The sequence below is a fragment of the Erythrolamprus reginae genome, unplaced genomic scaffold (genome assembly GCF_031021105.1).
Source record: "Erythrolamprus reginae isolate rEryReg1 unplaced genomic scaffold, rEryReg1.hap1 H_8, whole genome shotgun sequence".
Taxonomy (NCBI): Eukaryota; Metazoa; Chordata; class Lepidosauria; order Squamata; family Dipsadidae; genus Erythrolamprus; species Erythrolamprus reginae.
The window spans coordinates 760555-774502 of record NW_027248536.1 but is presented as its reverse complement, the minus strand read 5'-3'; the positions used below and the strand labels follow the sequence as shown (position 1 = coordinate 774502).

The 13948-nt window shown below is 36.3% G+C and overlaps 1 protein-coding gene across 2 annotated transcripts in view; it reads left to right on the top strand.

Moving 5' to 3' along the window:
• The window catches only part of LOC139155887 (DENN domain-containing protein 1B-like), a 241947-nt gene that overhangs the window by 135747 nt on the left and 92252 nt on the right, over positions 1 to 13948 (top strand). For both annotated transcript variants that reach the window (XM_070731234.1, XM_070731235.1), the window contains exon 10: positions 10351 to 10451. In XM_070731234.1, coding sequence (XP_070587335.1) covers positions 10351 to 10451 — 101 coding nt within the window. The remainder of the gene's footprint in view (positions 1 to 10350; positions 10452 to 13948) is intronic.

Sequence of the window (13948 nt, the reverse complement as noted above, 5' to 3'; positions counted from 1 at the left end):
TGTAACATAAGATTTTAAAAAATGAGATAAACAATACAGATAGAAAAAGGACTAGAGATATAAAGGAGCAACTTCCCATCATCTTACCAGCACATGCGACATTATACCTCCTTCCTTTTAAAATTGCCATATAGTTCCTTTTTCTCATACTTAATTCTTTGTAATCATAAATCCATAAATGACCAATTCATTTTTTTCTGCTGTCAGCAAAAGTCTATAAGAGGTTTTCAGTCTTTTGTAAAAAAAAATATTGTTTTACTCCTGATAAAATAGATCAATTTTATTATTCCTGTAAGTTCTTCACAACCCACTTCCTTCCCCATTGTAGGCATTACAGTAGTTTTCCATCTTTGTGCATATATTAGTCTCATTGCAATTACCATATACAAAAGTAGCCTTCCATAAGTATTTTCTAATTGGTTTTCCATAAATCCAAATTAAAAGGTTATTTTTATTAATTAAATAATTAATTATTTTTTGGATTTATATGCCGTCCCTCTCCGAGGACTCAGGGTGGCTTACAACATATAAAAGGAAACAATAAAATACAGTGTCTAAATCCAATTCAATGAAAACTAGGTAAGCTAATCTAAAATCCCCAATTTCGTTAAAAATCTATTGTATCCACTCAGACAGCAATCATAGAAAACATTTGTCGGCCAGGGGGCCAAAATCTAATTGCCCCAAGCCTGATTCTTGAAGAAGGCGAGGAGAGTGGGGGCAGTGTGCGAATCTCTGGGGGGAGCTGATTCCAAAAGGCCCGGGCCCTCCACAGAGAAGACACTTCCCTTAGGTCCCGCCAAGCGACATTGTCTAGTTGATGGGACCTGGAGAAGGCCGACTCTGTGGGACCTATCTGGTCACTGGGACTCATACAGAAGGCGGTCCTGCAAGTAATCTGTTCCGATGCCATGTAGGCATTTAAAAAGTTTTCTTTTAATTTTTAACACAATATGATGGTGAACCTATGGCACGCATGCCAAAGGTGGCATACAGAGCTCCATCTGTGGGCATGCACGCCATTACCAACTGCTCTTCATGTCTGCTGGCCAGCTGGTCTTCACAGCCTTAAAATGGCTCTAAAAGCAGCCCCAAACTCGGTGCTCAAAAGGTTCTCCATCATTACAATATGACTTTTAATTCCTTTAGCCAAATTATTTTCCATTTATCAATTTGTATGTTATTATAAGTGAAATTCTTAGCACACATTATCTATTAAACTTGTTTTTCTGTTTGTACATTTTAGCAATCACATGTTCATTATTTGTACACAAATTCAAATTCCATTCTTTATCAAAGGACAATATCACTAGCTATGTCCTTCGTGTACTTGAATATCAACAATTCAACGAAGGTCTTGTTTCCAATCCAGAAAAGATGCAGGATGCAAGTAGTACTTGTGAAGACCTGTGGATGAGTTTCTGAATTATTTTTCCTTGAAAAAAGTTGAAAACTACTAAGTCAACCTCAAGGCATAACCAGCCTCAAAAAACCCTACTTCGGATGTATTAACCATTTCATATTCAATATGCAGATGTGTCCATTATTTTCTTTATTTTGTTTTAGATGATATGCATTTTAATTCATAGGTTGTATATTTTAGACTTAGATTTGCACAATTTAATAATGTATAAAAATCTAATAATAGCTTTAATACCATCAAAACAATATCTGCCTACCTCAGGTCCTTGGGAAGGGTTAGACAAGTGGATAAAAATGTCATATGGTATAATGCATCATTATCATAATTTGACTTTCATATTGTATATTTTGCAAATTTGGTTATAGGGTGAATAAACATCACTACTATAGTTTTAAGTACATAATATATATAAAAACTTAATGATTCGTTATGGTAATTTTTAGCATAAGTAATCAGATTAATATATTCTGCAATTGTGATTTAGTTGTATATTTAAAATGTATTGTTTTACTTCAGCAACATTTTGAACCAGTGTATACATCTATAGTGTCAAGTGTTCATCAGGGTCTCCATGGGAACTGACATAGCTGTGGCAATCCTAAGAGGAGCAAGTCACACAACATGCATTATGACATTGTGAGACAAACTCTGACCTTAAGTATTGCATGGGATGTTACGATGCACATCCTGTCTCAAATACAAATAAATTATGGAGTTTTCATCTTAATGTGACAATGCCCATTTTGTTATAGATATGGATACCCAAGCTAAGGAATCCTGTCTTGAGACCAGCTAAATTCCCTCTACCATTTTCTTTCTTTTCTTTTTCCTTTTGCTGTTGAAACATGTATTTCCTCAAAACAATATTAACACATTTGCTCCATATTCTCCCCAGATCTTAAGATCCATGGCTCACTATTTTCAAAATGTACAGAATTTGCACTAACAGATTGTCTGTGTTTTTTTAAAAAAAATAAAATGATTAATTTCATCAATACAATTTTCGTTTAGTTAAAGTAAAATATGAAGTTGGTATGCTACAAAATAAAACTTGTTCTGTTGTACTTTCCCCCCTACCACCATCCACCTACCTTTATTTGGATCAACAGGGATTTTTGAAAATTAAAAAAGGATTAATAGTTCTCTAGAAGTATATCCAGCTTGGATACACTCTGAAACTGGTTATACTTGTAGGGGAGAAAAACTAAAACAAATCAAGACTGAGATGGAGTGACAATATAGATTGTAAGAAAGTAATAATAGGTGACAAAGACTAAAATCTGAGTTTGTTTTTTGGCACATTTTGTCTTTATTAATATATTTTTAGAACTTTTAATATACTAATATGGTTCTATATATTTGTGTCAAAGGAAATTTGCATCTATGTTCAGTGAAAGACTAATATTTATTTTATTTTATTTGACTTCTATGCCGCCCAATCCAGAAGGACTCAGGGCGGCTCACAACAATATAAAATTACAATAACAATAAACAATAAAAAGAAGTTAAGAAAAAAACCAAGCAATTTCTAAAATCCTAATTAAAACTTAAGAAACAGTTCAATAACACTCATACTAGTCATTCATACCAATTCATATATGTGGATAAGCTAGTGGTTTTAGGGCTCCCAGGCTTGCTGGCAAAGCCAAGTCTTCATAGCCTTATGAAAAGCCAGCAGGGTGGGGGGCCATACGGACTTTGGGGGGGAGAGTTGATTCCATAAAGTCGGGGCAGCAACAGAGAAAGCCCTCCCCTGTGGTCCCGCCAACCGGCATTGTTTAGCTGACGTGACGTGGAGGAGGCCAACTCTCTGTGCTCTAATTGGTATGTGGCAGGAGATGGACCCATAAATAATATGGCCCTGAGCCATATAGGGTTTTATAGATGATAACCAACGCCCTGAATTGTGCCCGGAGACTAAAAGGAAGCCAGTGCAGCTTGCAGAGTATAGGTGTTATATGGGTGTACCAAGGTACACCCATGACAACTTGCACAGCTGCATTCTGGACCATTTGGAGTCCCCGAACACTTTTTGAGGGTAGCCCATGTAGTGCACATTGCAATAATCAAGACGGGAGGTGAGGAGGGCCTGAGCCACTGTGCATGGAGCCTCCAGGTCTAAATAGGGTTGCAGCTGGTACACCAGGCGATACTGTGCAGATAAAAAGGCAAATGGAATGTAAGTCAACAATTCAAAATGAAATATGCATACTTACATCCATAAACATAATGAACCTGTGTAAATCCTTAAATGAATGTTTCACTTAAAATTTCAAAGATTTCAAAGCATACTTTTAAATATACTTCCATTTGTAGGAACTCTATTGATGCCGCCAATGTATATTGCTTCAACCACTTTATTGGCTTCCCATGTTCTTCTGTATGTGCAGAAATAAACTAAGCAATCAGCAATTCCAACTTATGGAGTTGAATGCCTTGCTTTTTTGAATGTAGAGTATGTGTATTTCCTGTAAGTGGATAACCCCGGGCAAGCAAAGTTACTGCTCTTTATTAATATATCATAATAATAGGGCTGCCTACCTTACAAAAATGTGACTCTGGGTGGCATACAACAGTTAAGGAAATACCACTTCTTTACACAGCTTTAAGATTATCAAGTGCTATAGGTGAAGTATGGTAGTCCAGACATATGAAAGCAAAGGAATAAGGAATAAGCAAATCAAGTTCTGGATATATGATACTATAAATGGAAAGATTATGGGTAAACATAATTTTTTGCTGTCTTCAGCAAAGAGCAGTGCCATTTCCAAAAGGGGTGGGACACAAGCCACCTGAACTGGGGTTGGCAGAGAAAGCTCAAATGCTATTCTGACCTCGTGTTTTATTTCTTAAATATGAATGCCATCATCAAACCAAAGATGTTTCAAAAAATTCAGCTTCCATTTAGAATTTAAATGAATTTCCGGCCTAAATTAGGAGCAGAGAAAATGGTTTATTTTTTAAAAAACCCCATAAAGCAACAGAACAAGAGATTACAATTTTGAACAGCATTATATATTCTCTCATTCAGATTAAATACAACAGGATTAAATATGGAAAAGAAGAAAGTCTGAAAGCTCCTGAGGGATATCATTAGGGCAAATTGCCAAAGAACGAAACATGAACCAGTCAGGAAATATTGGAGGCTACAGTAGTACCTAGGGACTTAAATGTTCGACAGTTGGAGCTTCAGTAATGTGTGAACTGAGGGTTACTGTATCAAGAGACTCTGTTCACTGACACATGGAATGTCACTATTGACCACCAAACAGCCCATGCTTGACAGTTATGCTCCAGTCAGACAAAGATGTCATACTTTCTTAGTTAATCTGCCCATTTCTGATTAATTTTGTTTCCTTACCTCTGTAGAACAGCTGCAATTTTACAGAGTGCCATTACCATCCCCTTTGCTGCTTGCTGTTTTAATTGCTGTTTTCTTACTATAGAGATAATTTAATGTTTCTGCAAATGAATAGCTTGCAATTCTCCATAATGTGTATTCCTTTGGATGCATTTCCAATTACTTTCCCATATAATTTATATAATAGTCACTATCCTAATCATAGTTCTTAAGCCATTAAATACAATGCTTTCTAGTAATTTTTACATGCAAAGACACAGAAGATTAGATATTAAAACCTTAGCAACTGTACCAGGAAATGGGTTAGTCATGGATCTCATGCTTACTGATTAGTAATAGCTATTTAAAATAAGGATGGAACACAGTTAAGAACAAATAATTTCACCTAAACTTTTATTAAATGTTAGACTTTTAGATTGTACTACTACTCTTTTGAACAATAACCTAGAAATGTAATCACTGACATAAATAAAAAAATCAGACATTTATATGTTACAATCTGTCCTTCTAATAATAATTATTGCATTTAAGATTTCAGGTATTTTCCTGAACTTTGCTATCTGCTATCTTTCTAGTACTTTCAAGAGTGGAAAAAACTGAAATACATGAAGATGAGAAATTTATTTTGAAAAAGTCACATATTATCTGGACTCTTTTCAGTCTGGCTTCACAACCGGTCACAGCACGGAAACTGCTTTGGTCATGCTGATGGACTGGCGGGCCCGGGATAGGGGATATTCCTCTATCCTGGTGCTCCTTGACCTCAGCGACCTTCGATACCATCGACCATGGTATCCTTCTGCAGTGACTGGAAGGTTTGGAAGTGGGAGGTACCGTCCTACAGTGGTTCTTTTCCTATCTCTCCGGTCGTTCGCAGTTGGTGTTAGTGGGGGGGGCAGAGGTCCACCCCTCGGCCTCTCCTGTGTGGGGTGCCGCAGGGGTCCGTCCTCTCCCCACTACTATTTAACATCTACATGAAGCCACTGGGTGAGATCATCCGTTGGCATGGGGTGAGGTATCACCAGTACGCTGATGATACCCAGTTATACATTTCCACCCCATGTCAATTCAGTGAAGCGATGGATGTGATGTGCTGGTGCCTGAAGGCTGTGAGAGTCTGCATGGGGGCCAACAGGCTCAAGCTCAACCCAGACAAGACCGAGTGGCTGTGGGCATTTCCTCCTAAGAACTATTCGATCTATCCAACCATCATCCTGGGGGGGGAGAAACTTTAGCCCACCTTTATAGATTAGTCCCCAACTTTCAATCGCAATTGCTACAGGAAAAATTGTTATTAAGTGAAGTGGTAACTAAGTGGGGCATCACATGGCCACATCCAATTTTACAATCTTTTACAACCTTTTAAAGTGAGACAACAAGTGATCATGATTTGCAACCTCCTACCAGCTTTCCCATTGACTTTGCTTGTCAGAAGACAACTGTGAAGGTTGTATATGGCGATCACTTAACTCCTGGACATTGCAGATGTCACAACAGGCCTAATACTTCTCCCTCCTCCTATTTTCCACACAACAACAACAATCCTGTGAGGTGGATTGGCCTAAGGCTGGCTCAAAGTTATTCATCTGGCTTTCATGCCTAAGGCAGGACTGAACTCACAGTCTCCTAATTTCTAGTCTGGTACCTTAACATAGATCAAATTGACACTAAGCTAATACTTAGTTTCATTAGACATGTGGGCCACGTAGATTTGCAAAATATATTTTCACTGAAATTCATTAACCAGTCAGAGTGGTCTTCCTTGAGATATCATAGTTAGGTGCCTTGCTTTTCAATGTCAAGACATCACATACATAGAACAATAGAATTATTGGCCAAGTGTGTTTGGACACACAAAGAATTTGTCTTTGGTGCATACGCACTCAGTGTACATAAAAGAAAATATACATTTGTCATGAGGTGCAACACTTAATAATTGTCATAGGGTTCAAATAGGCAATCAGGAAACAATATTATTATAAATCATAAGGATACAAGAAAAAAGTTACAGTGATACAGTCATAAATTGGAGGAGAGAGTGATAGGAAAGATGAGAAAAACGTAATAATAATGCAGATTTAACAAATAGTTTGACAGTGGTGAGGGAATTATTTGTTTAGCAGAGTGACGGCATTCGGGGAAAAACTGTTCTTGTGTCTAGTTGTCTTAGTGTGCAGTGCTCCATAGTGACGTTTTGAGGGTAGGAGCTGAAACAATTTATGCAAGCAGCTCAACCCATCAATTTGGGTTGAGGAGACTCTGCAAAATGGTACTACTTCATGTAAGCCTAATTATGTGTTTGCATAAATCTACACACATACTCTCTCTCTTCCAAATTGTCCTAGGTACAGTGGAACCCCGACATAAGAGCTGCTCTACTTAAGAGCAACTCGAGATAAGAGCTGGGAGGGGAGAGATATTTTTTTTCTACTTACAAGCCCAAATTCGAGATACAAGCGCCAAGGAGCTGTCTCCTGAAGTCAAACGCTAACTTCCGTGTTCGGCTTCAGGAGACAGTTGCGAAGCGACGCGCGTGTTTTAAAAGGTTGCAGCCGGCCTGGGGGGCTCGGGGGGGTGCTTGCAGCTTTCTTTCTTGCTCTTTTTCTTTCTCTCTTTTACCTTCCCTTCCTCTATTTCTTCTTTTCTTTCTCCTTCCCACCTTCTTCCCTCCCTCCCTCCCTTCACTCATTCCTCTCTTACTCTCCCCTTTCATAAGTTTCCTTGCTTCCTTCCTCTGTTCCTGTCCCTTCCCCCTTTCTTTCTTTCTTTCTTTCTTTCTTTCTTTCTTGCTCTTTTTCTTTCTCTCTTTTACCTTCCCTTCCTCTATTTCTTCTTTTCTTTCTCCTTCCCACCTTCTTCCCTCCCTCCCTCCCTTCACTCATTCCTCTCTTACTCTCCCCTTTCATAAGTTTCCTTGCTTCCTTCCTCTGTTCCTGTCCCTTCCCTCTTTCCTTCCTTCCTTCCCACCCTCCGTCCATTCATTCACCCATTCCTCTCTTGATCGCTTAAAGCCGGTCCCTGGTGCAAAAAGGGTTGGGGACCTCTGTCCTACAGGATTGGGTGGCAGAGAAGTTGAACATATGTAAATTTAAAAGTTTAAGAAAGTTTACAAGTTTCTTCATTAAAAACATGTCTTTCTGCATAATTTAGACTAACTTTGTGAGTTTTTTGAGGGCTGGAACCAATTAAAATTATTTACATTAATTCCTATGGGGAAAAGTCGTTCGATATAAGAGCTGCTCGACTTAAGAGCCCAGGTCCGGAACGAATTAAACTCGTATCTCGAGGTACCACTGTATTGATATTATTGTGCGCATCACACTTGGAACGAGTGTTGTAGAACCCTGTGCTATTTTTTTTCCCTTTTTCAGTCATGTTCTTGACAGGCCTTATAGTAGACTAGCTAGGGGATCTTCCACAACTGATTTGTGAGTTGCCAATGCATGAGGCAAGAAATGCTGTGCTTAGTTGTTTTTGTGCAACTTGCAGAATGTCAGGCACTTAGGTTATGTAAGCGAAATTGATAGATTGGCTCTTTTGTTCATTAATATGGCTCTAGTTTGAATAGTAATGCGTACAGGTGTTTTCTTTTGTGTTATCCACTATCTAAATGATAAGAAAAATTACATTCTGGTGCTTATGTATCTTCATCCTCTGGCATGTTTGCTATCAAAGATACTTATGCAGAATTCTCAGTGCTGTGTAAACAAAGGTTCCATACTTGATTCCAGGTTTGAGATTCTGAGCTCATTGCAGTCGGAATACTGTATAAATGTATGCTATTATAGGAACAGGAAATACGTAGTTGTTAAGTAGAGATTTACAAAGAGAAAGCAGAGAAGTAGATTATATTCTGGCTACTGTGACCATACAGTCCCTTCTGAGAATTAGGTTCTGTTTCATGTGAAATTCATCTGTTGGGTGCATCTGGCTTTCCTTGCAATCAGTTTGCCCTCAGAAACACATTGTTGTTAATCTCCTTCATACTTCAAATAGCTCTCATAATATGAGCTAGGCTAACACTTAAGAAGTGCAGGGTATTATGTGGAAGATGTATTCCTTGTACCCTTTGTGAATTGTAAAACAGACTTGGGCTCTTGGGACAATTGTTAGTAGAGACTTAACTCCTCATTAAATAGAAGTAAGACTCCTGTTTAGCATTTTATTCAGGGAAGATTTTAAAGTAGTGCCAGCTTAGACCCATTTGCTTATCTTAATAGCGTTTTCTCTCTGGGATATTGTCCTTGGCCTAGTGTTTGTTCTTTGTACCTGGGCCACTTGTGCCATACCTTCCCCTGCATAGCAAGCACTGCAGCTGGCATTGTTATCTCAGACGTTATTCTAGCCTCAGATCTCGGAGAGCCCTACTAAAAAGACTATTGGTTCTTTAAGATGGGGGTGCACAATCATGGGGTGGTTATACTGCAGTAACTGGGAAGGGTTGAAGACCATTGTGGGTAAGACATGGACATATATGCATAAGTTATCTGATGAGTTGGAAGCTTCTGAGGAGCATGGTGCTTTGTTGCTTGTGGGAGGTTTAATCCAATTTTAGGCTTAACATTGTAGTTATTATTATTAACTATGTATGTGCATTTTATTTTATGTGCATCCTTTATGCTGCAAATGTGCCCCATTTTAATAGACATAGGTGAAATATCAATACTCAATATGATATAATAACTTTCTGTGTTGATTTTGATTTTTAGCTTTTTTCCATAATGTTATGTATTAACCTTGATGTAGTTTTGTGTAACTCTATTTATACCTTAAGTTTCCTAAGCATAATAACGCAGTTTAGTAGTACTGTGATTTTATATTCGTATCAGTGATTCTAAATTTTAGTTGATCGACTGACTGAAATTGTTGGAAAGCCACAATTATATTGTTATTATAACGAAGAATTGTCATATTTCTGCCGTTCCATTTTAAATGTCTGCTGGCGGATACAAAGTATTTGTAATGCTCATAAAAATGTGTATTTCTTTTCTAAAATGACCAGTTGTATTTCTGAAAATGAATAAGATTTTGGAAGCTTTATCTTGATAATTTAGCTAATCTTGTACCAATTCTCCCTTATTTCTATCTCTATCTCACTCTTCATGCTTGCAAAACTGAAGTTTATAAACCTGTCAAACAAAATGATGTACAAAAACTCAAATTTCTGCCATGAATCAAATCCCTTGGCATGAAATATTTTTCAGCACAATATACTTTCTTATGTTCTGGTTCACATTACAATAAAGAGAGAATATATAATATGCTTTGTCCCTCTGAAGGACAGCATTCTGCCTATTAATGAATATATGAAGAAACATTTATAGATTGAAAAGTGACTTCATTTCAGTAGAAAACAACTATTTCTACATCTCTTTATAAAACACTGATTATCCCTGCTATTTCATTATGTGACTGACAGTAAACTTTAGACTTTCCGTTGCATATAGAAATTCAATGTTTATACATAATTGCAGCATTTTATTGTTGCTGACATGATTAATACAATGTTTTACTTATTTTCTTTCTTATAACATTACACTTTTGCTGTGTCTGCTTTGAATTCTAGTTAACTGCTTGTGTTCATGGGTCAGCTGCATTGCTATATCCAATGTACTGGCAGCATATATACATCCCGGTGCTCCCACCACATCTCCTGGATTATTGCTGGTAAGAGGCTAATTCTATATTATTCTTTACCTCCCTAATAATCAAGCAGGACAATATATTGTTGCCTTTTAATTAAATAAATAGGATCATTTGAAGATTAAATCCGGTTGTAATAGTACAGAATCAGACTGAAAATATGCCATGTTTGGCACTGCTTTATACACTTCTGGAGGCCTAAGATATGAAACATGCCTTATATGACTTACACAGCTTATCTTTTAGATCTCTATGTTTTACAAGTTGGTGAATTAATGGCATGAGACAAAATCCAAAATTTTGTATTATCTTTCTTTTTTTATATGTTCCAAATGGATATAGAGATAATGTTTCTCTGTTGAGGGAATCAAGAGGTTCTGTAGCACTATTACTAATTATATTAATATTATAATATTAATGTCGTTTGGCGGGACCCAGGAGAAGAGCCTTCTCTGTGGCGGCCCAGACCCTCTGGAACCAGCTCCCCCCGGAGATCAGAACTGCCCCCACCCTCCTTGCCTTTCATAAAGTTCTTAAGACCCATCTCTGCTGTCAGGCATGGGGGAACTGAGACATCTCCCCCGGGCCTATACAGTTTATACATGGTATGTTTGTATGTATGCTTGCTTTTAATAATGGGGGTTTTAGTGTTTTTTAAATTATTAGATTTGTTTTTACATTGTCTTTGTTATTGTTGTGAGCCGCCCCGAGTCTACGGAGAGGGGCGGCATACAAATCCAATAAATAAATAAATAAATAAATAAGTAAGTACGTACGTACGTACGTACGTACATACATACATACATACATTTATTTGTTCCTTGTCTCACCATGGGGCTACTCTAGGTGACTTAAAACAATTTTAAAAAATCAAGAAATAAAAAGAAAGTTTAAAGCAAAAATAAATAAAAAGAACAATAAAATAAATAAAAAGAAAACTAAGAAAATCCATCAATATGACTACCGTGATTTAAAAAAAAGAGGGATGAATGGGGAGCAGAGAGTGAAAAGGAAGGTGAAGTCTGCTGTCAATCTAATAGCCACCTCCACAGTAGAACTCTCTTACTACTGCTAATCTTTACTAATTTGACATGGTGGCTCAGTGGCTAAGACCCTAAGCTTGTTGATCAGAAAGGTTGGCAGCTCAAATCTCTAGCACTGTATAACAGAGTGAGCGCCCATTACTTGCCCCAGCTTCTGCCAACCTAGTAGTTTGAAAGCATGCAAAAATAAAAGAAGAAAACTAGGGACCACTTTGGTGGGAAGGTAACAGTGTTCTGTGTGCCTCCGGCATTTAGTCATATTGGCCACATGACCATGAAATCATCATCAGATAGCACTGGCTCTTCAGCTTAGAAACAGAGATGAGCACTGCCCCCTAAGGTTGGGAAAAACTAGCACATATGTGCATGGGAAACATTTACCTTTACTAAGTTAACATTGCTAATCATTACTAATCTAGAACTGATATTGATATTTTGTCTGTGCTACATGTGGTATTTCACAGCTTATTTCACTTTTATGGTAGTATGTTATCTTACAGCACAAAATAGTTCTATAATTTAACTAACTCAAATGCTTCCAACATTCTACAACATCTTCATGATTGTAGTTTATCTAGATTTTTTTGTAAGTTAATATACTTGTACTAGTCAAGGAAGCAATGATTTAATGGGCTTAAAAATAATTGAAATTAAAGGGCAGAGAGAGAATCCCATTCATTGCTATATCTAATGTACTGATAGCACATATATATCCTGGTGCAAAAGTATACAAAAGTATGTTTTCTGACATTAGAACCAGTATCCAATCATATAGCATAATTTCACAGGTATAATGTGGGGAAATTAGTGATGCTCAGGCCACAGTAAATTTTATGTAAATACAGAGTGAATGTGTCTAACTTTCAGAAAAAGAATGGCCAAAAGCCTATTGGCTTGAAAAGATGTGTGGCCTTGTGGAAAGGTCTAGAATGTAAATCCTAGATTTATAGAAAGCTTGATTTTTTTTGTTTATCTGGAGCAAAGCAACTTACCAATTTGTGTCATGTATTTGAAGATTCTGCTTAATTGCTGCCTGGAGAATTAAAATTTATTTTAGTACCAAAAGGCCTGACAGATTTTGGATTTGTTTAATTTTTAAACATGAAAAAACAATCCTATTAACTTCTTGGTATAGTTTCTTACCTATAACACTATCTAATTTATGACGAAGCATTTGTTGTTAAGAGTTTTATTAACATTCTTACAGGATTACAAAATTCTACTTAAAGCTACATAATGATTCTTTATGAAATTCTCCCTGTTTTTCTTGTAGAATAAACATTTTTCACAATAAAACCATACTAATTTTCTAGTTCATACTTTATGTAAGATAACCAATTATTTTAGGAAAATGATGGACTAGATTAAAATATATATTTCATAAATTGGTAAGTGATTGCCAGAGGAAAAACATACATGTGTCTTAATTGTCATTATTTTTTCTCTTTTTAAGTGCCTGACACTTTCTTTAATGATATAAGTTACTAATCAGAAGCTGATTATGCCAAGCTTTCCCCAGCAATATTTTCTATGAAATATGAAGGAAAAAATGATTCATGTCAAGCATTGTTTTAAAATAAAAAGTTGCATTTTGATTTTAATGCAAGATAAGATGTCACTTTACTTTGGACACACTTAAACTAGTACCCAGTGATTTAAAAATAAATGCTATGTTACAAAATTAATTAATAGAAGAAAAGAATTTGCACATTCAAGAGAGTTATTAGAGGGATATAAATTTTTAAAATTACAATTAAATAAAGTCTGACCAAATTAATATATAAACGCAACTATTTCAGAAGCCTATAATAGCAGACCACATTTATTAACAATGCACTGTTGTAAATGGAATAAACCGATAGATTTGTACTTCAGTGAAAAATGTTAATTCTGGAACCTAGGCCAAAAAATTGCAATTTTTTTGATAACATAATAGATTTGAAATATTGTGTATATTATCAAGAAGTATATCCTTAACACAAAGCAGCTAATGCAAGTCATAGTAACAATCCTATCGATATGATTCTCAAATTGAGGATAAAGCAAAACCATACACTATTGGTTAATATTAGGTTAATTTCTGAGTAGCATCCCCAACAACATTTGGTACTCGTCATTTAGTAAACATTCCCTAAGATAGCCAATAATATATATGAATCAATTTTTGTTGAAGTAGTATCAAATGTATTTTAAGATTATAGGAATGTAATTTATATAGTATTTAAACTACACATAAATTGATTTATCAAGTCAGGATACTGAACATGGTCATTCTAAAGGTTTCTGCCGTCAATCTTCTATGTTTCCGTGTTGCATTAACAATTATTACCAGTTTGTTTTACTTCATATAAAATATGTACTGGTTTGTGAACTGTATTTAACTGGAGTGTTTGCTTTACAAATATAAAAGTTCTAATAAGACTTTGGCTATGGGGAACAAGAAAGATGTGATTTTAGTGTGCAGGGCTAAATTTTCTC